Source organism: Nicotiana sylvestris, chromosome 2, assembly GCF_000393655.2.
Source record: "Nicotiana sylvestris chromosome 2, ASM39365v2, whole genome shotgun sequence".
NCBI classification, from domain to species: Eukaryota; Viridiplantae; Streptophyta; class Magnoliopsida; order Solanales; family Solanaceae; genus Nicotiana; species Nicotiana sylvestris.
Genome location: NC_091058.1, coordinates 154254980 through 154279497, shown reverse-complemented (window position 1 = coordinate 154279497; position 24518 = coordinate 154254980). Strand labels below are relative to the sequence as shown.

Here is a 24518-nt window from a genome sequence, read left to right as displayed (position 1 = left end):
ATCGTTGACGCAACCACAATAAATTTTCTTATCATGTCAAATTAAGACTTTAAAACCCAACATCTAAAATATTACATATTTGTACTTTAACACAGAAGAGTTATTTGATGTTTGAAAACATTGAATGAGTCCATCAATTTTACATGATTATTTTTGTAATTCAACCTTAGTGTTGATAGATTTCCACTTTTATTATAATAGGAAAGATATGATATACAAAATCTCAGCAAACTCCATCTAGGTAACATAGTCCAAAGAACACATCCGTTACACTGTATGAATAGAAAGAGATTAGGACAGAATCGAAAAACTCTATTAGACTAAGAGACAACTGAGACGACTGAATTGAAGGAATCTATGCTCTGATACCAAGTCAATTTACACTATGGATGAGTAATTTGTTCCTTGATTGAGGTAAATAGAACAAAGAGTGAAAGTAGAATTCTTTTCTGGAACATTGTTCTTTGGAAGAGATTGGGTGAGAACTCGAGAGAGAGAAGGGAGAAAAGGATAATAGGAAGAGCGATGTTACGACCCGGACGGTCGTCTTAAGAATTAACGTCCCGATCCCCAATTAATTGCTTTTCCCAAGTTTATTTATGCTATATTTGATTTGCCGGGATGTTTGATTTTGAGTTTCGGAGAGTTTTGGGACACTTAGTCCCTAAATAAGAGCTTAAGTGTTGGAAAGTTGGCCATAGTCGGAATAGTGGAAGATGGCCTCGGAGTGAAAATCTATTGGTTCCGTTAGCTCTGTTGGGTGATTTCGAGTTTAGCGACATGTTCGAATTGTGTTTTGGAGGTCCGTAGATAATTTAGGCTTGAAATGCCAAAAGTTGAATTTTTAAAGTTTTCGGTTCGATAGTGAGATTCTGATCCGAGGGTCGAAATGGGATTCTGGAATTGGAGAAGCTCTGTAGTGTTGAATGTGACGTATGTGCAAAATTTCAGGTCATTCGGACGAGGTTTGATAGACATTTTAATTGAAAGTATATTTTTAGAGTTTTTGGAATTCTTAGGCTTGAATCCGATGAAAAATAGGTGTTTTGATGTTGTTTTGAGCATTCCGAAGGTTGGAACAAGTTTGAATGGAGTTAGAGGATATGTTTGTAGGTTTGGTTGAGGTCTCGGGGGCCTCAGGGTGATTTCTGATGGCTTATAGAAAGATTTTTGGAGTTTGAAGTTTGCACCTTTAGCTGTTATCTGTCATAACTGCACCTGCGGTTTGGGTCACGCAAGTGCGGCGGCAGAGAGGTCACAGAAGCGGAAATGATGTAGGGGTCAGGAACCAATAAGGAACCGCATCTGCGTGACCGCAGATGCAGAATTTGAGGTCGCAGGTGCGAGATTAGGCTTTTAAGTGAGAACCGCAGAAGCAGTTCCCCATTCGCAGAAGCAGTATCGCAGATATAGAAATAGATGGGCAGAAATATGAAATTTCGAGGGTTTAGTCTCAAAAGTTGGAAATCTGATTTGGAGCTCGGGAGAGGGCGATTTTGAGAGAAAATTGAAGAGGAGATCATTGGGTAACAATTCTTTAACCCTTTCTAGTTTTATTCCATCAATCTATAGTTAGTTTTATCATTTAATTTCGGATTGGAGATGAAAATTGGGAAAAATTGGATGAAAGTTCTTAGACCTTGAATTCGACTTTTGATTGGGAATATGACCTTGCATTTGGATAATCTTGGTATACATGAACTCGTGATAGCATGAGGATTCTAAAAATATAAATTTTACCCGATTCCGAGATGAGGGCCCAAGGGGCGTTTTGGCCATTTTACCTAATTTTGCGTATTAGCTTAATATTTAATTTTAGAATCAGTTACTTGAAGTATTATTTACATTATGAAATTGAATTGAATAGATTTTGGCCATTTAGAGTCGAGTACTCTTGGCAAGAGGGTGGTTTCAGATTGATTTTTGAGCCGGTTCGAGGTATGTGGCTTGTCTAACCTTGTGTGGGGGACCTTCCCCTTCGGATTGGTATATTTGGTAATTGAAATGCCTTGTACGTGAGGTGACGAGTGTGTACTTGTGCTAATTATTGGAAATCCGATTTTCTTTAAGTAATTACTAGCATGTTTTCCTTTCCTGACTCTATTACTTGCACTATTAAGCCTGTTGTTAGCTTAGGAAAGCATGTCTAAGTGACTTAATTGCTTTATTTGCTCAATATGCCTTACCTGAATTCTGTGCAACATGTTAGGCTAGAATCACTTGTTGCCTTAATATGAAATTTTGCCATTTTTGTATATTTTCCTGTTGTTGATGTGTATTTATTTTGGAACTACGGATGTGGGATTCCGGTAGCTTTCCCTTTTCTGTTTAATTTGGGACTACGGATGTGGGATTCAGGTAGATCCCCCTGCATAGTTATATGAAACTACGGGAATACACCCGGTAGATTTCCCCAGTACTGGGTATTTACATTTGGGACTACGGAACAGGATTTTCGGTAGATCCCTGCACACTATGAGTTGGACTATGGGATGGGATCCAGGGAGATCCATTGGATATGTACATATGGAACTACATGATGGTATCTTGGGAGATCCTTGATTGTTATTATTGGTGTTGAGCTGTATTTCCTTTCTGTGTTTACCTTGCTTCGGTATAGTTGTTGTTGTCTTGTACATCCTGTGTTATTTTACTACTGTACTTATTTATACTATTCTATTTTATACTGTTGATATTTATATTTTATTTAACCTCAGTAGGGCCTTGACTTTCTTCGTCACTACCCGACCGAGGATAGGCTTGGCACTTACTGAGTACCGTTGTGGTGTACTCATGCCCCTTCTGCGCATGTTTTTCATGTGCAGATCCAGGTACTGTGACTCAGTATTATTATCCGTGAGGTGAGGTTACTGCTCCAGAGACTTCGAGGTACATCTGTCGCGTCCGCAGACCAAGGAATCCCTTTCTATTATAGCTTTTAAACATTTTCCCTTCTGTATTTCTTTCCCTTGTTAGATATTCAGGAGTTAGAAATTGTAGATATCCAAAAGCTTGTGGTTCCATGAGTTTCCGGGTTTTGGGATAGTGTACTTGATTATGAGAATGTTGTGCTGAATATGCCGAGTGGCACTTTTAATCACTATTATGAGAATGTTGTGCTGATTATGAGAATGTTGTGAGAACCATCGTGCCGTAACGATGGTTCTCGGAGGGCGAACCGGGGTCGTGACAAGTTGGTATCAGAGATCTAGGTTCATAGGTGTCATGAATCACAAGACGGTTTATTAGAGTCTCGCTGATCGGTACGAAGACATCTGTACTTATCTATGAGAGGCTATGTAACTGTTAGGAAAATTCCACTTTATTTGATTTCCTTATCGTGCGATATTTTGACATCATAATTCTAAACTTCTGTCTTCTATTCTCTCACAGATGGTGAGGACACGTGCTACCCGAGATGATCAGGCACCCACGCCCCCTACTGCAACCGTCAGAGGTCGAGGCCGGGGTAGAGGCCGAGGACGCACACGTGGTGCAGCCAGAGCACCTGTGCGAGCTGCTGCCGAGGTACCACCAGCAGTTCCAGCTGGAGTCCAGGCACCAGACACGCCTACTACTACCACTACTCCAGCTCTTCAGGAGATTTTGGAATAGTTCATGAGCATGTACACCACTCTGGCTCAGGTAGGGTTGCTTCCCCTTGCTGCAACTACATCTTAGGCCGGGGGAGGAGCATAGACTCCCACCGCCCGCACTCCTGAACAGCGAGTACATATTGAGCAGGTCCCTAAGATTATTCCTGTACTGCTTGTAGTGCCAGTTCAGCCCGAGGGTAGGGCAGCGGCTTCCAAGGAGCAGCAGTTGAGGCTTGAGAGGTTCAAGAGGTACGAGCCTCATGTATTCAGCGGCCCAGTATTAGAGGACGCTCTGGGATTTCTAGATGAGAGTTACCGCATTCTCTGTACCATGGGTATATCAGGATCGAGCAGGATTTCCTTCACCACTTTTCAACTTCGAGGAGCCGTTTATGAGTGGTGGCATACCTATTAGTTAGACAGTTCGGATAAGGCTGCTTCGCTGACTTGGACTCAGTTTTCAGATCTGTTCCTAAAAGAGTATGTTCCTTAGAGCATCAGGGATGCATAACACGTAGAGTTTGAGCATTTTCGCTAGGGTGCTATGACTGTCTCGGATTATGTTGTCTGTTACACTAGTTTGGCTAGGCATGCACCAGCCTTGGTTTCTACTATTCGCGAGAGGGTTCGTCCGGTTTATTGAGGGTCTTATTCCCAGCATCAGGTCTGCAATGGCTCATGAGTTAGAGATGGATATTTCTTATCAGCAGGTGGTGAACATTGCTAGGAGGATTGAACTCATCAGGTCCCAGCTCCTCCTATGCCTCATAAGCCTTATTATGCACCCCTGGTATCCAGCGCGCTTCCTGCGCGAGGTGCTTTTAGAGCTCAGTCCAGCAGACCTGGCCCGATCTAGTCACAGCCACCACATCCTCCCAGAGCTTGTTTTGACTGTGGTGACACATGCCATATAGTGAGGGATTGCCCCCAGACTTTGGAGGGGTGCACCTCTACAGACTTCTCAGCCACAGCGTGCCCCGCAGAGTTCTTAGGCTATGGTTACATCTCTAGTTGCTACCCCACCTGCTCAGCCAGCTAGAGGTGGAGGTCGGGGAAGTAGAGGTCATCCTAGAGGGGGAGGCTAGGCCCGATACTATGACCTTCCTGCCCATACTGAGACTGTTGCCTCTGATTCTCTCATCACAGGTATTATACTGGTTGTCACAAAGATGTATCGGTTCTATTCGATCTAGGCTCCACTTACTCTTATGTGTCTTCTTATTTTGCTCTGCATTTGGGTGCGATATTCTTTGAGTTCCTATTATGGACTGCGTTTATCGGTCGTTCTTGGTTGCTCTTTGTGGGTTTGAGACTAGAGTCGATCTATTGTTGCTCAGTATGGTAGATTTTGATATTATCTTAGGCATAGACTGGTTGTCGCCCCATTATGCAATTCCTTATTGCCATGCCAAAACTGTGACGCTGGCTATGCCAGGTGTACCGCGTGATGAGTGGAGTGGTACTTTAGATCAGACTCCCATTAGAGTTATTTCTTTTCTTAAAGCTCAGCATATGGTTGAGAAGGGGTATGACGCGTATTTAACTTATATAATAGATGTCAGTATTGATACCCCTTCAGTTGATTCAGTTCCAGTAGTATGGGATTTTCCCGATGTGTTTCCAGGCGATCTTCCAAGCATGACGCCTGATAGAGATATTGATTTTAGCATTGATCTACTGCTGGGCACTCAGCCTATTTCTATTCCTCTGTATCATATGGCTCCTCCTGAGTTGAAGGAGTTGAAGGATCAGTTACAGTAATTGCTTGATAAGGGTTTTATTCGGCCCAGTGTATCACCGTGGGTGCTCCTGTCTTGTTTGTGAAGAAAAAGGATGGTTCTATTCGTATGTGTATTAATTATCGCCAGTTGAACAAAGTGACAGTTAAGAACTATTATCATTTGCCTCGTATTGATCAGTTTGGCCAGCTTCATGGTGCACGAGTGTTTTCTAAGATTGACTTGCGCTCAGGTTACTATAAGTTGAAGATTCGGGAGCTGGATATCCCAAATATTGCTTTCAGGACTCGGTATGGTCATTACGAGTTCCTTGTTATGTCATTTGGGCTAACCAATGCCCTAGTAGCCTTTATGCATTTGATGCATAGTGTGTTTCGGCTGTATCTTGAATCGTTCGTCATTGTCTTTACTAATGATATTATTGTGTATTCCCGGAGTCGGGAAGACCATGAGCAACACCTAAGGACTGTGCTTCATACTCTGAGAGAGAAAAAGTTATATGCTAAGTTCTCGAAATGTGAGTTTTGGTTGGGTTCAGTGGCATTCTTAGACCACGTGGTATCGAGTGAGGGTATTCAGGTAGATCCGAAGAAGATAGAGTCCATGCAGAGTTGGCCCAGACCATCCTCAGCAACAGAGATCCTCAGTTTCCTTGGCTTGGCGGGTTACGACCGTCTTTTTATGGAGGGGTTTTCATCCATTGCAGCCCCTATAACCAGATTGACCCAAAAGGGTGCTCTGTTTCAGTGGACAGAGGAGTGTGAGGCGAGCTTCCAGAAGCTTAAGACAGCTTTGACTACAACCCCAGTTTTGATATTGCCAACAGGTTTAGGGTCATATATGGTCTATTGTGATGCCTCGAGGGTTGGCCTTGGAGCAATGTTGATGCAGGACGGTAGGGTGATTGCCTACGTGTCCAGACAATTGAAGATACATGAGAAGAACTACCCTGTTCATGACCTTGAGTTAGTTGACATTGTTCACGCCCTGAAGATTTGGCGCCATTATTTATACGAGGTTCCCTTTGAGATTTAAACTGACCATCAGAGCTTGCAGTACCTATTTAAGCAAAAGGATCCAAATTTACGCTAGAGGAGGTGGTTAGAGTTGCTGAAGGACTATGATATCACTATTTTGTATCACCTGGGCAAGGCCAATGTGGTGGCCGATGCTTTGAGTCACCAGGTAGAGAGTTTGGGGAGTTTGGCTTATTTACAAGCCTCGGAGAGGCCTATGGCGATGGATGTTCAGTCCTTAGCCAACCAGTTTGTGAGATTGGATCTTTCGGAGCCTAGTCGGGTTCTAGCTTGCATGGTTTCTCTGTCTTCCTTATTTGATCGTACTGGGGAGAAGCAGTATGATGACCATCATTTGCTTCTCCTCAAAGATAAAGTTCAGCACGGCGATTCCAAAGATGTGACTATTGGTGATGATAGGGTATTGAGGATGCAGGGTCGGATTTGTGTACCCAATGTTGATGGGCTTCGGGAGTTGATTCTGGAGGAGGCCCATAGCTCGCGGTATTTCATTCATCCGAGTGTTGCGAAGATGTATCAGGATTTGAGGCAGCACAATTGGTGGAGGCGGATGAAGAAAGATATAGTTGGATTTGTAGCTCGGTGCCTTAACTGTCAGCAGGTGAAGTATGAGCACCAGAGACCGGGTGGGTTGCTTCAGCAGATAGAGATTCCAGAGTGGAAGTGGGAGCGGATCACCATGGACTTTGTATTTGGGCTCCCACGGACATTGAGAAAGTTTGATGCTATTTGGGTGATTGTGGATCAGCTGACCAAGTCCGCTCACTTTATTCCTGTGTGTACTACTTATTCCTCGGAGCGGTTGGCGGAGATCTATATCCGGGAGATTGTTTGTCTGCATGGTATTCCAGTTTCCATCATTTCAAATAAAGGTACTCAGTTCACATCATGGTTCTGTAGAGCCATTCAACATGAGTTGGGTACTTGGGTGGAGTTGAGTACAACATTTCACCCTCAAACAGATGGACAGTCCGAGCGCACTATTCAGATTCTTGAGGATATGTATTGTGTATGTGTGATTGAGTTTGGAGGGTCTTGGGAACAGTTCTTGCCATTGGCGGAGTTTGCTTACAATAATAGCTATCAGTCCAACATTCAGATGGCACCATATGAGGCTTTATATGGGAGACGGTGTAGATCCCCGGTGGGTTGGTTTGAGCCGGATGAGGCCAGATTATTGGGCAGAGACTTAGTTCAGGATGCTTTGGAGAAGGTTAAGGTAATTCAGGATAGACTCCACACAGCCCAGTCCAGACAGAAGAGTTACGCGGACCAGAAGGTTTATGATGTTTCCTATATGGTTGGAGAGCGGGTTGTACTTTGGGTTTCACCTATGAAGGGCGTTATGAGATTCGGGAAGAAAGGAAAGTTGAGTCCGAGATTTATTGACCTTTTTGAGATATTTAGGCGTGTTGGGAAGGTTGCTTATGAGCTTGCCTTACCTCCCAGCTTGGCCGAAGTTCATATAGTATTCCATGTTTTGATGCTTCGAAGGTATCATGGTGATCCGTCACACGTGTTGGATTTCAGTTCAGTCCAGCTGGACAAGGATCTATCTTATATTGAGGAGCCAATGGCAATATTGGACATGCAGGTTAGAAAGCTTAGGTCAAAGAACGTTGCATCGATAAAGGTTCAATGGCGGGGTCAGTCGGTCGAGGAGGCGACCTGGGAGATCGAGCAGGATATGCACAGCCATTACCCTTATCTTTTCACTACTTCAGGTATGTCTCTATGCTCGTTCGAGGATAAAAAAAAGGTTTAACTGTAGGAGGATGTGACGACCCGTCCGGTCGTCTTAAAAATTAACGCGTCGATCCCCTATTAACTGGTCTCCCCAAGTTTATTTCTTATATTTTGATTTGCCGGGATGTTCGTTTTTGAGTTTTCGAGAGTTTTGGGACACTTAGTCCCTAAATGAAAGCATAAGTGTTGGAAATTTGGTCGTTGTCGGAACAATGTGAAGATAGCCTCGGAATGAAAATTCGATGGTTCGGTAAGCTCCGTTGGGTGATTTCGGGCTTAGGGGCGTGTTCAGATTGTGTTTTGGAAGTTCGTAGCTAATTTAGGCTTGAAATGTCAAAAGTTGAATTTTTGAAGTTTCCAGTTCGATAGTGAGATTTTGATCCGAGGGTCAGAATGGAATTTCAGAAGTTGGAGTAGCTCCGTTGTGTTGAATGCGACGTGTGTGCAAAATTTTAGGTTATTCGGACAAGGTTTGATAAAATTTTTGATCAAAAGCGTATTTTTTGAGTTTTTGGAATTCTTAGGCATGAATCCGATGAAAAATAGTGTTTTGATTGTTTTGAGTATTCCGAAGGTTGGAACAAGTTTGAATGGAGTTAGAGGATATGTTGGTAGGTTTGGTTGAGGTCCAGGGGTCTCGGGGTGATTTTGGATCGCTAACAGAAAGATTTTTGGAGTTTGAAGTTTGCAGCTTCAGCTGTTATCTGTCATAACCGCACCTGCGGTTTGGGTCTCGTAGGTACGACGCCGTAGAAGCGGCTAAGAGGTTGCAGAAGCAGAAATGAGGTAGGGCCAGGAACTGCAGAAGCGACATAAGGAACCATATCTGCGTGACCGCAGATGCGGAATTTGAGGTCGCAGGTGCAAGATTGGGATTTTAAGTGAGAACCGCAGAAGCGGTTCCCCAACCACAAAAGTGATATCGCAGATGTGATTATTTGACCGCAGATGCAGAAATAGGTGGGCAGAAATATAAAATTTCGAGGGTTTAGTTTCAGAAGTTGGAAATTCGATTTGGAGCTCGGGATAAGGAGATTTTGAGAGGAAATTGAGGAGGAGATCATTGGGTAACAATTCTTTAACCCTTTCTAATTTTATTCCATCAATCTATAGTTAGTTTTATTATTTAATTTCGGATTTGAGATGAAAATTGGGGAAAAATTGGAAGAAAGTTCTTAGACCTTGAATTCGACTTTTGATTGGAAATTTAACCTTAGATTTGGATAATCTTGGTATGCATGAATTCGTGAGAGCGTGAGGATTCTAAAAATATAAATTTTACCCGATTCCGAGAGGTGGACCCGATGGGCGTTTCAGCCATTTTACCTAACTTCGCGTATTAGCTTAGAATTTAATTGTAGAATCAGTTACTTTAAGTGTTATTTACATTATGAAATTGAATTGAATAGATTTGGGCCATTTGGAGTCGAGAACTCGTGGCAAAAGCGTGGTTTCAGATTGATTTTTGAGCCGGTTCGAGGTAAGTGACTTGTATAACCTTGTTTTGGGGACCTTCCCCTTAGGATTGGTATATTTGATAATTGAAATACCTTGTCCGTCAGGTGACGAGTGTGTACTTGTGCTAATTGTTGGAAATCCGGTTTTCTTTAAGTAATTATTAGCATGTTTTCCTTTCCTGTCTCTATTACTTGCACTATTAAGCCTATTGTTAGCTTAGGAAAGCATGTCTAATTGACTTAATTGTCTTATTTGCTCAACCTGCCTTACATGAATTCTGTGCAGCATGCTAGGATAGAATCATATGTTGCCTTAATATGAAATTTTGCCATTTCTGTATATTTTTCTGTTGCTGCTGTGTATTTATTTTGGGATTACGGATGTGGGACTCCAGTAGCTCCCCCTTGTCTATTTATTTTGGGACTACGAATGTGGGATTACGGTAGATCTTCCTACACAGTTATATGGAACTACGAGAATGCACCCGGTAGATTCCCCCAGTACTAGGTATTTAAATTTGGGACTACGGAACGGGATTTTCGGTAGATCCCCGCGCACTATGAGTTAAACTACGGGACAAGATCCTGGGAGATCTATTAGATATTTACATATGATACTACATGACGGTATCTTGGGAGATCCCCGATTGTTATTATCTGTTTTGAGGTGTATTTCCTTTCCGTGTTTACCTTGTGTCGGTATAGTTATTGTTGTCTTGTACATCTTGTGTTATTTTATTGCTGTACTTATTTATACTGTTATGTTCTATACTGTTGATCTTTATATTTTGTTTAACCTCAGTAGGGCCCAGACCTTCCTTGTCACTACTCGACCGAGGTTAGGCTTGGCATTTACTGAGTACAGCTGTGGTGTACTCATGCCCCTTCTGCGCATGTTTTTCATGAGCAGATCTAGGTATTGCGACTCAGTCTTATCACCCGTGAGGCAAGGCGATTGATCTAGAGACTTCGAGGTGCATCTGTCGTGTCAGCGGACCGAGGAATCCCTTTCTATTCTAGCTTCTAAACATTTGCCCTTCTGTATTATTTTCTGTTGTTGGATATTTTGGAGTTAGACATTGTAGATATCCAAAGGCTTGTGGTTCCGTGAGTTTTCGGGTTTTGGGATAGTGTACTTGATTCTGAGAATGTTCTGTTGTATATGTCGAGCGACACTTTTAAACACTATTTTTATCACTCTTCATCCTGTTTTAATTTATTTTTATACCGCATTTTGGTCACATTCTGCAATTTAGGCTTACCTAGTCATAGAGGACTAGGTGCCATCACGATGATTCTCAGAGGGCGAACCGGGGTTGTGACAAGCGCGAGGAGAGAGAAGGGGATTAGGGGAAGTAATAGGTGAGTGTGATATTCCAGTGATCGAGGTGGGGTGTATATATAAGGGAATCAATGTGGTTAGAGTCTACTAAGGTAATGAATTGCTGAGCACGAAATGAGATATTATACATAATTTCTGGTCTTATATATTACCAGACTGTGAAAAATATTTAAATGTCCTAAATAGCTAGAAATTACATGAAAAATCTTATCAAAATTTTGTTTCAAATGTTCAGTAAATTTAATGAATTGAAAATTTTACAAAGCTACATCGCTTTGTTTATACTGCTCTTTTGATTGTTAATTGGCATCTCTACAAAGCTAGATACAAGAGAAAATATGAACATGAATGGTTGTCTTTTCCTAAATTAATTCATCTAATATGCCATTATACTACAATTGTCATATGTAATTAACTGTAAACATAAATATAGCTCAATACCCTCCAAATATACAAAAACCAAAGAAGACAAGCATAGAATAAAATAACAACATTTGATCATAAGTCACTCAAAAGAAACTTGTAAATTTCATGTACCTTTTTACACCACAAATTTTTCTTTCTGTCACTTGTCAGCTAGTTGTATTCGAGATTTCAAAGTGCTTAATTTTATGTTGAAGCACATTAAATAATCAAATCCAACGAAATTTAAACCAGCAAAAGAAATTTTTTGAAAATGTCATTGCAAACTTGTTATGGAATGAATGAACTCCCATGAACGATGACTTTATAGCAATAAGTAGATCAAAACAATCTTTGTTTTTTTCTTTTCCCTGCTTTCTTGATGTCACCTTCAGCCCTTCAATTCCCTTGTATATCTATTATGTTCAAAATGAAACTATATATTAATTGCCACATTAATATTTCATAATATCAAGTTGTAAACCCCAATTAAAAAAGAAAAAAAGATAGTAACATACATTGTATATTCTTTTATCGTTGACGCGACCATAATAAATTTTCTGATCATGTCAAATTAAGACTTTAAAACCCAACATCTAAAAAATTCATATTTGTACTTTAACGGAGAAGAGTTATTTGATGCTTGAAAGCACAGAATAAGTCCATCAATTTTACATGATTATTTTGGTAATTCAACCTTAATATTGGTAGATTTCCACTTTTAGTATAATAGGAAAGATATGATATACAAAATCTCAGCAAACTCCATCTAGGTAACATAGTCCAAAGAACACATCTGTTACATTATATGAATAGAATGAGATTAAGGAAGAATAAAAAAACACTATTACACTAAGAGACAACTGAGACGACTGGATCGACGACATCTATGCTCTGATACCATGTCAATTTACACCATGGATGAGTAATTTGTTCCTCGATTGAGGTAAAACAGAACAAAGAGTGAAAGTAGAATTCTTTTATGGAATATTTTTCTTTGGAACAGATAGGGTGAGAACTCGAGAGAAAGAAGGGAGAGAAGGATAATAGGAAAAGCGCGAGGAGAGAGAAGTGGATTAGGGGAAGTAATAGGTGAGTGCGATATTCCAGTGATCGAGGTGGGGTCTATATATAGGGAAATCAGTGTGGTTAGAGTCTACTAGGGTAATGAATTGTTGATGTCATGACCCCATTTCGCCCTTCGTGAACTGTCGTGACGGCACCTAGTCTCTACGACTAGGTAAGCCTAACAAATGCGGAACATAAACGAAACTTGCGAAAGAAATAATCAAAAACCAAAATAATTGAATGGGAACATTAGTTATAATGTCGCTTGGCATATCCAACACAACAATCTCAAACCAAGTACACTATCCCAAAACCCGAAAACTCGCGAAAACACAAGCCTTTGGAATGTCTAACAGTATAACTCCAGAATATCTAACAAGGAAGACAAATGCAAAAGGGCAATGTTCAACAGCTAGAATAGAAAAGGACTTCTCGGTTTGCGGATGCGCCAGATGTACCTCGACGTCTCTAGAGTAGTTGCCTCCCTTAAGGATGGTAGGCCTGAGTTGCGGTACCTGGGTATGCACATGAAAAACATGTGTATAAGGGTATAAGTACACCACATCAGTACTCAGTAACTGCCAAGCCTAACCTCGGTTGGGTAGTGATGACGAAGGTCAGTGCCCTACTGAGATAAAAATAAAGAATATAAGACATGACAGTATAAGATAAGCAGTACAGTTGAAAACTAACGATAAGAATTTAATATAGGAAAACAAGGAATTTTATAACTAAAATAAAGGCAAAACAATCACAAGGAAATAACCGGGGATCTCTTATTATCTCGAAGGTCTCTTAATATCCTCAATATATGCCAGGGATCTCTTGGTATCCTGAGGATCTCTCGGTATCATCAATATATGCTAGGTATCTCTTGGTATCCCAAGGATCTCTCGGTATCCTTAATGTATGATAGGGATCTCTTGGTATCCCGAGGATCTCTTGGTATCCTAAATGTATGATAGGGATCTCTTGGTATCCTCAATGTATGATAGGGATCTCTATGTATCCCGAGGATCTCTTGTTATCCTCAATGTATGATAGGGATATCTTGGTATCCCGAGGATCTCTTGGTATCCTCAATGTATGATAGGGATCTCTTGGTATCCCGAGGATCTCTTGGTATCCTCAATGTATGTGCTGGGGATCTCTCAGTATCCCGCACTTCAGATCAAATCGTAAATACGCACAGGGGATCTCCCAAGATGTCGTCCCGTAGTCCCAAAGTAAAACACACAACAATGGTAAAAGGAATACTCAAATAAACTCAACTTCATAACAAGGTAACACAGACAATTCTAACATAGCATGCTTCATGTAACACAAATAAGGTAGTTAAAGCAAATAAAACAATTAAGTCAATTAGACGTGTTTCTCTAACTAACAACAGGTTTAAAAGTGCAAATAGAATAAATAGAAGGGGAAAACACAATTAAAGTTACTTAATGAAAACCAGATTTTCGACAATTAGCACAAGTACGCACTCGTCACCTCACGTACAAGGCATTTTAATTATCACAATCACAATCCTAAGGGAAAAGTCCCCCACATAAGGTTAGACAAGCCACTTACCTCGAACCGGCTCAATAATCAATCTGAAACCACGCTCTTGCCACGAGTACTCGACTCCAAATGGCCCAAATCTATTCAATTCAATTGCATAATGTAAATAACACTTCAAGTAACTGATTCTACAATTAAATTCTAAGCTAATACGCGAAATTATATAAAATGACCAAAACGTCCCTCAGGCCCACATCTCGGAATTGGGAAAAATTTATATTTCCCGAAACCTCACACTCTCACGAGTTCAGTCATATCTAAGCACCAAAATCGGACCTCAATTTGCCTCTCAAATCATCACTCAAATGTGTCCAATTAGACAAGCCCTAACCCCCAATTACCGCTGAGTTTCCTTAATTTTTCATGCTTAAATTGATAAAAATCATTCCAATAACAAGTTTAGGAATCAAAGACCTTACCCCAATGAACTCCTCTGAAAATCCCTCTTGAAAAGTGCTCCCCAAGATTCTTCCCGTTTTGAAAAAGATGAAAAATGGCTAAATTTCGCGAAGGCAAGAATTTAATTGTTCTGCTCAGCAATTTCCGCATTTGAGGCCCTGGGACCGCATCTGCGGAGTCTAGGTTGCATCTGCGACTTTCACTTAAAGGCCCATTTTCCGCATCTGCGGTTACTCTCTCGCAGGTGCAGTACCACTTCTGTGGTGAACTACCCGCATCTGCGGTTCCTGAAGAGATGGCCAATTTCCGCTTCTGCAGCCACTTAGCCGCTTCTGCGGTGCCGCACTTGCGAAACCCAAACCGCAAGTGCGGTTATGACAGAACCATCAGCTGAAGCTGCAACTTAAATTCCAAAATCTTTCCGTCAACCATCCAAAATCATCCCGAGGCCTTCAGGACCTCAACCAAAGGCACCAACAAGTCATGAACCACTATCCAAACTTGTACCAATCCTTAAAACACCTAAAATAACATCGAAACCTTGAATTAACCATGGATTTAAGCCTAAGAACTCCAAAATTCTCAAAATACGCTTTCGATCAAAAAGTCTATCAATCCTCTTCCGATTGACCAGAAATTTTGCACACACGTCACATTCAACACTACAGAGCTACTCCAACTTCCAGAATTTCATTCCGACCCTCGGATCAAATTCTAACTATCGAACCGGAAACTTCAAAAATTCAACTTTCGGCATTTCAAGCCTAAATTAGCTACGGACCTCCAAAACACAATCTGAACACGTTCATAAACCTGAAATTACCCAACGGAGCTAACAGAACCATCGAATTTCCATTCCGAGACCGTCTTCACACTATTCCAACTGCGGTCAAGTTTCCAACACTTAAGCTCTCATTTACGGATTAAGTGTCCCCAAACTCTCTGAAACTCAAAACCGAACATCCCAGCAAATCAAAATAGTAGAAATAAACTTGGGGAAAACAGTTAATAGGGGATCAGGGTGTTCATTATTAAGACGACCGACTGGGTTGTCACATCCTCCTAAACTTAAAAATTCGTTCATCCTCGAACGAGCATAGAGACATACCTAAAGTAGCAAAAAGATAAGGGTAACGGCTGCGCATATCCTGCTCGGTCTCCCAAGTCGCCTCCTCGACCAGCTGGCCCCACCACTGAACCTTTACTGATGCAATGTTCTTTGACATCACCTTTCTAAACTGGCTATCCAATATTGCCACTGGCTCCTCAACATAAGATAGATCCTTGTCCAACTAGACTGAACTGAAATCCAACACGTGCGATGGATCACCGTCATACATCCGGAGCATCGAAACATGGAATACTGGATGAACTCTGGCCAAGCTGGGAGGTAAGGCAAGCTCATAAGCAACCTCCCCAACACTCCTAAATATCTCAAAAGGGCCAATAAATCTCGGACTCAACTTTCCTTTCTTCCCGAATATCTTGACGCCCTTCATAGGCGAAACCCGAAGCAGAACCCGCTCTCTAACCATATAGGAAACATCACGAACCTTCCGGTCCATGTAACTCTTCTATATGAACTGGCCTATATGGAGTCTATCCTGAATTACCTTAACCTTCTCCAAAACATCCTAAACTAAGACTGTGCCCAATAATCTAGCCATACCCGGCTCAAACAACCCCACTAGGGATCTACACCATCTCCCATATAAAGCCTCACACGATGCCATCTGAATGTTAGACTGATAGCTGTTGTTATAAGCAAACTCCGCCAATGGCAAGAACTGATCCCAAGACCCTCCAAACTCAATCACACACGCACAGAGCATATCCTCAAGAATCTAAATAATGCGCTCGGATTGTCTGTCCATCTGAGGGTGAAATACTGTACTCAACTCCACCCAAGTACCAAACTCATGCTGAATGGCCCTCCAGAACCGCGATGTGAACTGAGTACCTCTATCTGAAATGATGGACACTGGAATACCATGCAGACGAACAATTTCCTGGATATAAATCTCCGCCAACCGCTCCGAGGAATAAGTAGTATACATATGAATAAAGTGAGCGGACTTGGTCAGCCGATCCATAATCACCCAAATAGCATCGAACTTTCTCAAAGTTTGTGGGAGCCCAACTACAAAGTCCATGGTGATCCGCTCCCACTTCCACTCCGGAATCTCTATCTGCTGAAGCAACCCACCCGGTCTCTGGTGCTCATACTTCACCTGTTGGCAATTAAGGCACCGAGCTACAAATCCAACTATATCCTTCTCCATCTGCCTCCACCAGTAGTGCTGCCTCAAATCCTGATACATCTTCGCGACACCCGGATGAATGGAATACCGCAATCTATGGGCCTCCTACAGAATCAACTCCCAAAGCTCGTCAATATTGGGTACACAAATCCGACCCTGCATCCTCAATACCCTATCATCACCAATAGTCACATATCTGGAATCACCGTGCTGAACCTTGTCCTTGAGGACAAGCAAATGAGGTTCATCATAATGCCACTCCCTGATACGATCAAATAAGGAAGACCGATAAACCATGAAAGCTAGACCCGACTAGGCTCTGAAAGATCCAATCTCACAAGCTGGTTGGCTAAGGCCTGAATGTCCATCGCCATAGGCCTTTGTGATGCTGGTAAATAAGCCAAACTCCCCAAACTCTCTGCCCGGTAACTCAAAGCATCGGACACCACATTGGCTTGCCCGGGTTATACAAAATAGTGCTATCATAGTCCTTCAGTAACTCTAACCACCTCCTCTGGTGCAAATTTATATCCTTTTGCTTGAACAAGTGCTGCAAGCTTCGATGGTCAGTATAAATCTCACAGGGAACCCCGTATAAATAATAGTGCCAAATCTTCAGGGCATGAACAATGGAAGCTAAGTCAAGGTCTTGAACATGGTAATTCTTCTCATGTATCTTCAGTTGTCTGGACGCATAGGCAATCACCCTACCATCCTACATTAACACCGCTCCGAGGCCAACCCTCGAGGCATCACAATAGACCATATAAGACCCCAAACCTATAGGCAGTATCAAATTAGGGTTGTAGTCAAAGCTATCTTATGCTTCTGAAAGCTCGCCTAACACTCCTTCGTCCACTGAAGCGGGGCACCCTTCTGGGTCAACCTGGTCATAGGGCTACAATCGATGAAAATCCCTCCACAAAACGATGGTAGTAGCCCGCCAAACCAAGGAAACTGCGGATCTCAGTAGATGAGGATGGTCTGGTCCAACTCTGCGTGGCCTCTATCTTCTTTGCGTCCACCTGAATACCCTCACTCTATACCATGTGGCCTAAGAATGCCACTGAATCCAACCAAAACTCACATTTCGAGAACTTAGCATATAACTTCTTCTCCCTCAAAGTCTGAAGCGCAGCCCTCAGGTGCTGCTCATGATCTTCCCGACTCCGGGAATACACCAGAATATCATCAATAAAGACAATGACGAACGAGTCAAGATACGACCAGAACACACTGTGCATCAAATGCATAAAGGCTGCTGGGGTATTGGTCAACCCAAATGACAAGACAAGGAACTCGTATTGACCATACCGGCTCCTAAAATCAGTCTTCGGGATATCTGGCTCCCGAATCTTCAATTGATGGTAACCTGAGCGCAAATAAATCTTAGAAAACACTCGTGCGCCTTGAAGCTAGCCAAACAGATAATCAATATAAGGCAAAGGACAATGGTTCTTCACTGTAACCTTGTTCAACTAGCGATAATCAATACACATATGCATAGAACCATCCTTTTTCTTCACAAACAAGATAGGAGCACCCCAAGGTGATACATTGGGCCAAATAAAACCCTTATTAAGCAATTCTTATAATTGATCCTTCAACTCCTTCAACTTAGAAGGAGCCATACGATACGGAGGAATAGAATTGGGCTGAGTGCACGACAACAGATCAATGCCAAAATCAATATCTCTATAAGGAAGCATGCCCGGAAAGTCAATTGGAAACACATCAGGAAAATCCCGTACTACTAGAACTGAATCAACTGAAAGGGTATCAATACTAACATATCAAACATAAGCTAAATACGCATCACACCCCTTCTCAACCAAACGATGAGCCTTAAGAAAAGAAATAACTCTACTAGGAGTGTGATCTAAAGTACCCCTCCACTCAACACGTGATACACCTGGCATAGCCAACGTCACGGTTTTGGCGTGACAATCAATAATAACATAATGGGGCGACAACCATTCCATACCCAAAATGATGTCAAAATCTACCATGCTGAGCAACAATAAATCGGCTCTGCTGTCAAAACCACTAAGAGCAACCAAACACGACCGATAAATGCGGTCCACAACAAGAGAATCTCCCACAAGAGTAGAAACATAAATAGGGGAACTCAAAGAATCCCGAGATACACCCAAATGCGGTGCAAAATAAGAAGACACATAAGAATAAGTGGAGCCTAGATCGAATAGAACCGATTCATCTCTTTGACAAGCTAGTATAATACATGTGATGACAGAATCGGAGGCAACAACCTCGGTATGGGCATCTTATGTTTTAACTGTCTGTTACCATGACTGATTTGTTAGTAGATTCCTAGTTGTTCTGTACATTTGTTGTATCAAATGTTTCCTTGTTTATGTGGTTTCAACCCTATATGTTCCCAATCCCTTCACCCCATGTTTGAAAGTCTGCTTGTTAAGTAAATCTGGATATTCTATGATTAATTGCGTTATTTGCTGAGTATGCTTTCCTCAAAGAATGATTTCAAAACTGCTACTCCTACTCCTAGCATAGTGAGAACTCGAGAGAGAGAAGGGAAAGAAGGATAATAGGAAAAACGTGAGGAGGGAGAAGTGGATTAGGGGAAGTAATAGGTGAGTGAGATATTCCGGTGATCGAGGTGTGGTCTATATAAAATGGAATCAGTGTGGTTAGAGTCTACTAGGGTAATGAATTGTTGAGCATGAAATTAGATATTATACATAATTTCTGGTCTTATATATTACCATATTGTGGAAAATATTTAAATGTTATTGACCTGTCTCAGGCCATTTTTATCGACTATAAGTGAGAACTTCTCTTTATGTTGTTACGAATCCATGGTTTCTAAACCTATTCTCTCATCTCTGTTATGTTTTAAAAACCCTAGTCTATTACCTTATATTATTTCCAGATCTGTATAGATATGAGACGATTCGAGCACTATTACATGTGTTTCTCTAAAAAAAATTGGTTTTAATCGCCTGTTCTTGCTTTTCCCTAAAACTAGGGTTCGTTACGAGTTGTTTTTCAAAGGCTTTCTGACTTCTAGATGTTCAATCAATTCTATATGTTCATCTTCATGACTGATTTTTGCAAGAGTACTCGAACCCTAGTTAACCCTATGTAACATACTGATATTTCCAATTCTTGCTACGATTTGGGTCTTTCCGTGTTACTAATAGTATTAGTTTGCTCTGTATCCTCTGACTTGCATGTTTTTTTTCATCAAATTCAATATTTTGTTGGTTTTGCCCTAATAAATTTCTATTAGGACTTGAACCTGATTTTTCCCGACTAAGTTCTAAGTTTCTATGAAGTTTTACTTAGTTTATTTTCTATTTATGAGAGTTGATATATTTTTTTCCAGAAATTATTGTTACTTTGAAATTCGACTGATTGATTTGCTCTATTAGAAATTTGTATGCCTAAGTCTTGCCTGTTTCCATGTTTATGACCTTAATTATTCACTCTTGCCTTATTTGATTACCTTTATATTTACTTATTCCTTTACATGATTCTTCCCTTAGACTCCCTATTATTACTGTTTGGCTAATTGACCCTAATTAAAGGAGTCTATTCTAAACTCCTTATGTGATTGGATTCTGATGGACCTTAATTGCTGATTTTTGATTCTTTTACCTTATTAGCTCTACTCTTGAACTACTATATAAGCACTCTAATTCTGCTCCTTCAACACACGAACACACTGTTCAGAATATACACACATACATAAAAACTCTCTTCTTTCTTTGCTACTTGTGCTAACCGTTGGTCTAGCCAGCTGAAAGCCAAGGCTAGATAGTGGGGTTGCACTTGTTTTTACATTCTGCATTTTTCTTCTTTAATTGGTATGTCTCCAGTTAAAATTTGAAACTCAACTTTATATGATCCATATCTATACATCCATGCTTGTTCCTGTACTAGTTGTTCAATTTGTTTCTCTGTTTGTTGTTACTAAGCATGCCTAAATTATGCCTTATGTGTAATCAGTATATCAAACCTTACTTAGTTCTTTGATCCTTGTCCAGCATGTTTACTTAATTCCCTTACCCCCCAACTGGTATGACCATGTAGTTACTTAGTCTTCTAGTGCATTTTATTGGCCCTAATTGTATGCCAAATTTTGTTCAACAAACTCTTGTCTCCAACATGATCCTGCTGCATTCTTTCCTCCGAACCTTGCTGCATCTGCATCCTTTGATGCAAATCACTATTAGTAGTGTTCTTCATTCTATGTGTTTAACTTCTACATTTGTGTAGGTCTGGGGGATGTCCCTTTGACGATGGAGGCATCACCCGTTGATGGGGATGGAGAGTTTGATTGATCCTGCCAACTCTGTGATCGTTATTGATTCTCCTCAGGGAGTGATCATACCACCTCATGGAGTGCAAGATGCCTCGCGTGAAGATCCCTCCAATGCAGGGGTACCAATGAAAGGTTGAGGGGCACTCGAGAGATCATCGACCTTTCTCGAGGGAATTTCTGAGGTTGATGCTTCATTTGTTTTTGGCAAGATGGGCATACTTTGCGAGCGGGTAATTTTTGCTAACCCTGTTCGCCACTCTAGGCTGCTCCGATAGTTTTTTTTCTAACTTGTCCTTTTTTGTGGCTTCAGGCCAAAGTACTTTACAGTTAGGCTTTCACTCAGTACCAGGATGAGGTGAAAGTCGCAAGCGTGAGAAAGTCTATCTTACCGAACAGGTTATTCATCCCCTATTTACTATTATCTGAATCTTTGTGAGATTCTAGTGCTTTTAACATATCGGACCTGATTTGTGCATTTTGAGAAGGAAAATGCCCACTGAGAGAGGAGCTTTGGGCTAGAGATGTTGAAAGTTCCGAGCTCAGTCGGTATATAAGGGAAACAACTTCCGAGAGGGACACCCTCCAAGGGAATGTAACCTTAGTCGAGCATCAGCTTTAGGATGCGAAAGAGGATAGTGGTAAGTACAGAGGTCTCCATTCCGAGCTGGTAGCTACACTATTTCGGATCAAAGCCGAAGTTGAGGTTCTTGTATCCTCGCATGGGGAGGAAGTTATTGTCTTAAGTGCTCGTGTTGAGAGGGCATCTGAGGAGGCTAGCCCGAATTTACCTCGAGCTACGGATCGTGCTTGGTCGGATTCTCGAAGGCAAACTATTGGAGGTGTGCCAGATGACATCTCGGGCGATGCCAAAAATGAGGGTGGGTCCCTGGAAAGGAAGATGTCGCTGGGGGACTCGTAGCTGTCGGGGTGCAACCCTTGGGGGAGCCATTTGAGAATGTAGGCTTGACAATGGATTATGATTCTATCGCTTTTCCTGTTTGTATATAGTATTTTCATACTGGCATATGTATAAAGTAAACTCGTGGCTTTGCTTCTTCTACTCCCATATTTGTCCGGAATTTAGCCGGGTGATCCTGTTTTTAGAGTTGGCAAGAATCCTTAGATTCGTGATACGGCCCTGGGGCTCATTAGGCAGTCTCGGGGGCTTTTACGCGCCTAGTCAATGCGACCTTTAGTATAGGCTGGCGTTAGAGCTCTTATGCTTTTGCTTTCGCTCAACTGTTTTGGGTTTAGTCTCCAAGCGGGCTTAGACTCGAGCTCATTCGACCCTCAAGCTTCTGTGTTTGCATGGGCGGACGACAATGGCTCTTACGCTTTGCCCTTAGGCATTTATATTTTAACTATTTTGGGTTCAGTCTCTGAGTCGGGTTTTGACTCGAGCACAATTGACCCTCAAGTTTTGTATTTGCGTGGGCTGGCGGCAACGACTCTTATGCCTTGGGTCGAATCGACCTTTTACATGTACGGCCTTGAGGATCATTGATCTGGCGACAATGGATCTTATGCTTTGCCCTTAGGCATGTATAGTTAACTATTTTGGGTCCATTCTCCGAATCGAGTTACGACTTGAGCTCATTTTGACCCTCAAGCTTTCAAACGTTAAGCTGGTGACAGTGGCTCTCACGTTTTTGGTCGTTACGACCTTTTAGTGTGTGTGGTCCTGGGGCTTATTAGGCTGGTGACAATGGCTCTTACGCTTTTCCCTTGGGCATATGTAGTTTGTTTTCCTCTCGTTAAGGACTTTTTGAAATGATTTTGCCTGACCCGTCGTCGGTTCGGGAATAACTTCGATTTCAAGTCGTTTGCGATGATGTTCGAGCACCCTGGAAGGTTTGGCTCGTAGGTTGAGTAGCTCGAAGCCTTGTAATTTGGAGCTGACATGGTCGAAGCTCTTTTGCCTATCGAGGGTAGCTTGTTTAACTAGTTCTTTTTGAAGTAGATTCGAATTAATGGCCTATGATTTTTCCACGATGGTCGGGTGTCCCCGAGTAGCATTAATTTGGCTGGTACATCCGTATGATCGTAGTTAGTTGTGATTGGTCGGAGCCATTTTTAGTCCCGAGTGTAGTAGTTTAGGTGTTTATATCGAGGGTATGCCCTTTCAGGAGACTTACAAATGCGATATATAGCCTAAACTTCGGGATTGAGTTTATGCCTGTAGTAAGGTCTTACAAAATTTTCATGCCTTTTGAGGTCTTACAGTTTTGTTGGTACTTGGTACAAGTATGATTCATTCCTTGCTTGAGGTTTTACAGTTTGTGATGTTGATACTCGATACGAGTATGATTCATGCCTTGCTTGAAATCTTACAGTTTGTGTTTTTGATACTCGGTACGAGTATGATTCATGCCTTGCTTGAGGTCTCACAGTTTGTGTGTGAGACCCTATGTGTTTTTTTCTCTTCTCTTATGTAATATACATAACGTGGCGGGGTTATATTAGGTATATAGGATTGGGTATAGCACATTGGGAGAATAAGACTGAAAATGTGTGGTAATATCAAGGAACTAACTAAAGCTTTAGGTCAAAGGAATCCCTTAAACAAAGGTTCGTGGTTAAAGAAATGGCTCGGGTAGCACCCCGCGCGTTCGGAAGGATTAAGTTAACTTGCACATATGGGATAAGACTAAGAGTGTCTAATATTCTTAGAATAGTGTGTTATGAGGTATTATAATAGCACACGGGTCACATGTTATGTTTTGGAGTCAAGCAAGTTGCGAAATAAAGGTCGGCAAAGGTTATCGTACATTTCTCTAATAATTTTTCTAAACTTTGGGTCAAATGTATCAGATCATTTATCCCAATATATAATGATTTATGGGACCCACAACCCATTGAATCGAAGGTCTACAAGTCTAGTTCGCAACCAAACAAACCTCACATCAAATGGACATTGAAGTAAAACGTTATGACTATTTTACCCCGGACTGTCCAGGCCGAAACCGGGTCACAAATCGAGTCGGGTCAAACAAGTGGTATAAGTCGGAAAATCCGACTTGTAAGACCCCAAAACATTTCATTTTCGTCCCAAAACAATGAGGGCACTACAAAGAGGATTCCATGGTGTTCTTGAGTGAATAAGGTACGTTTTTAACGATTTTTACCGTTAAAGTTCGTCCATGTGCCTAGAAACTCAATCTCTACGCTTTGCAATCGTTTCCCCCTTCTATTAGCTGTGTTTGGAGCTATTTTTGGAAGATAGGAATTTGTTGTTCTTGCTGGTTCTTCAGGATTTATACTTGATTTTCCAAGGTAATCATCTTGGGACTCTTTTATGATCGTTTTTACAAAGTTCTACGGACGTTTCGTCAAGTTAGGGCCATATGGCAAATCTGCCGATTTAAACTCAATTATGAACTGTTTATAGGTGCGTATGAGCTGCATATATATAGTGTTTGTGAAGCTTAGGACGTAAGGAACAACTTTTGTGAAGGAACTACAGGCATTCAGACGTTCGTTGGAAAGGTATGTTAAGGCTAAGTTCTGTCCTTCCTTTTTGCACGAATTCTTGGAAATTCCTAAGACGTCAAATGTGATGTTTTACTATTCTATTGCTAGAAATACCTTCTGTGAAAGGCATT

General features: G+C 41.5%; 1 protein-coding gene across 1 annotated transcript; it reads left to right on the top strand.

Moving 5' to 3' along the window:
* The first annotated feature begins 7705 nt into the window (after nucleotides 1–7705).
* On the top strand, nucleotides 7706–20935 carry LOC138885812 (uncharacterized). The gene is made up of 2 exons (XM_070166794.1): nucleotides 7706–8096; nucleotides 20871–20935. The coding sequence occupies exons 1-2, from the start codon at nucleotides 7706–7708 to the stop codon at nucleotides 20933–20935; spliced, it is 456 nt and encodes a 151-aa protein (XP_070022895.1).
* The last annotated feature ends 3583 nt before the right edge of the window (nucleotides 20936–24518 follow it).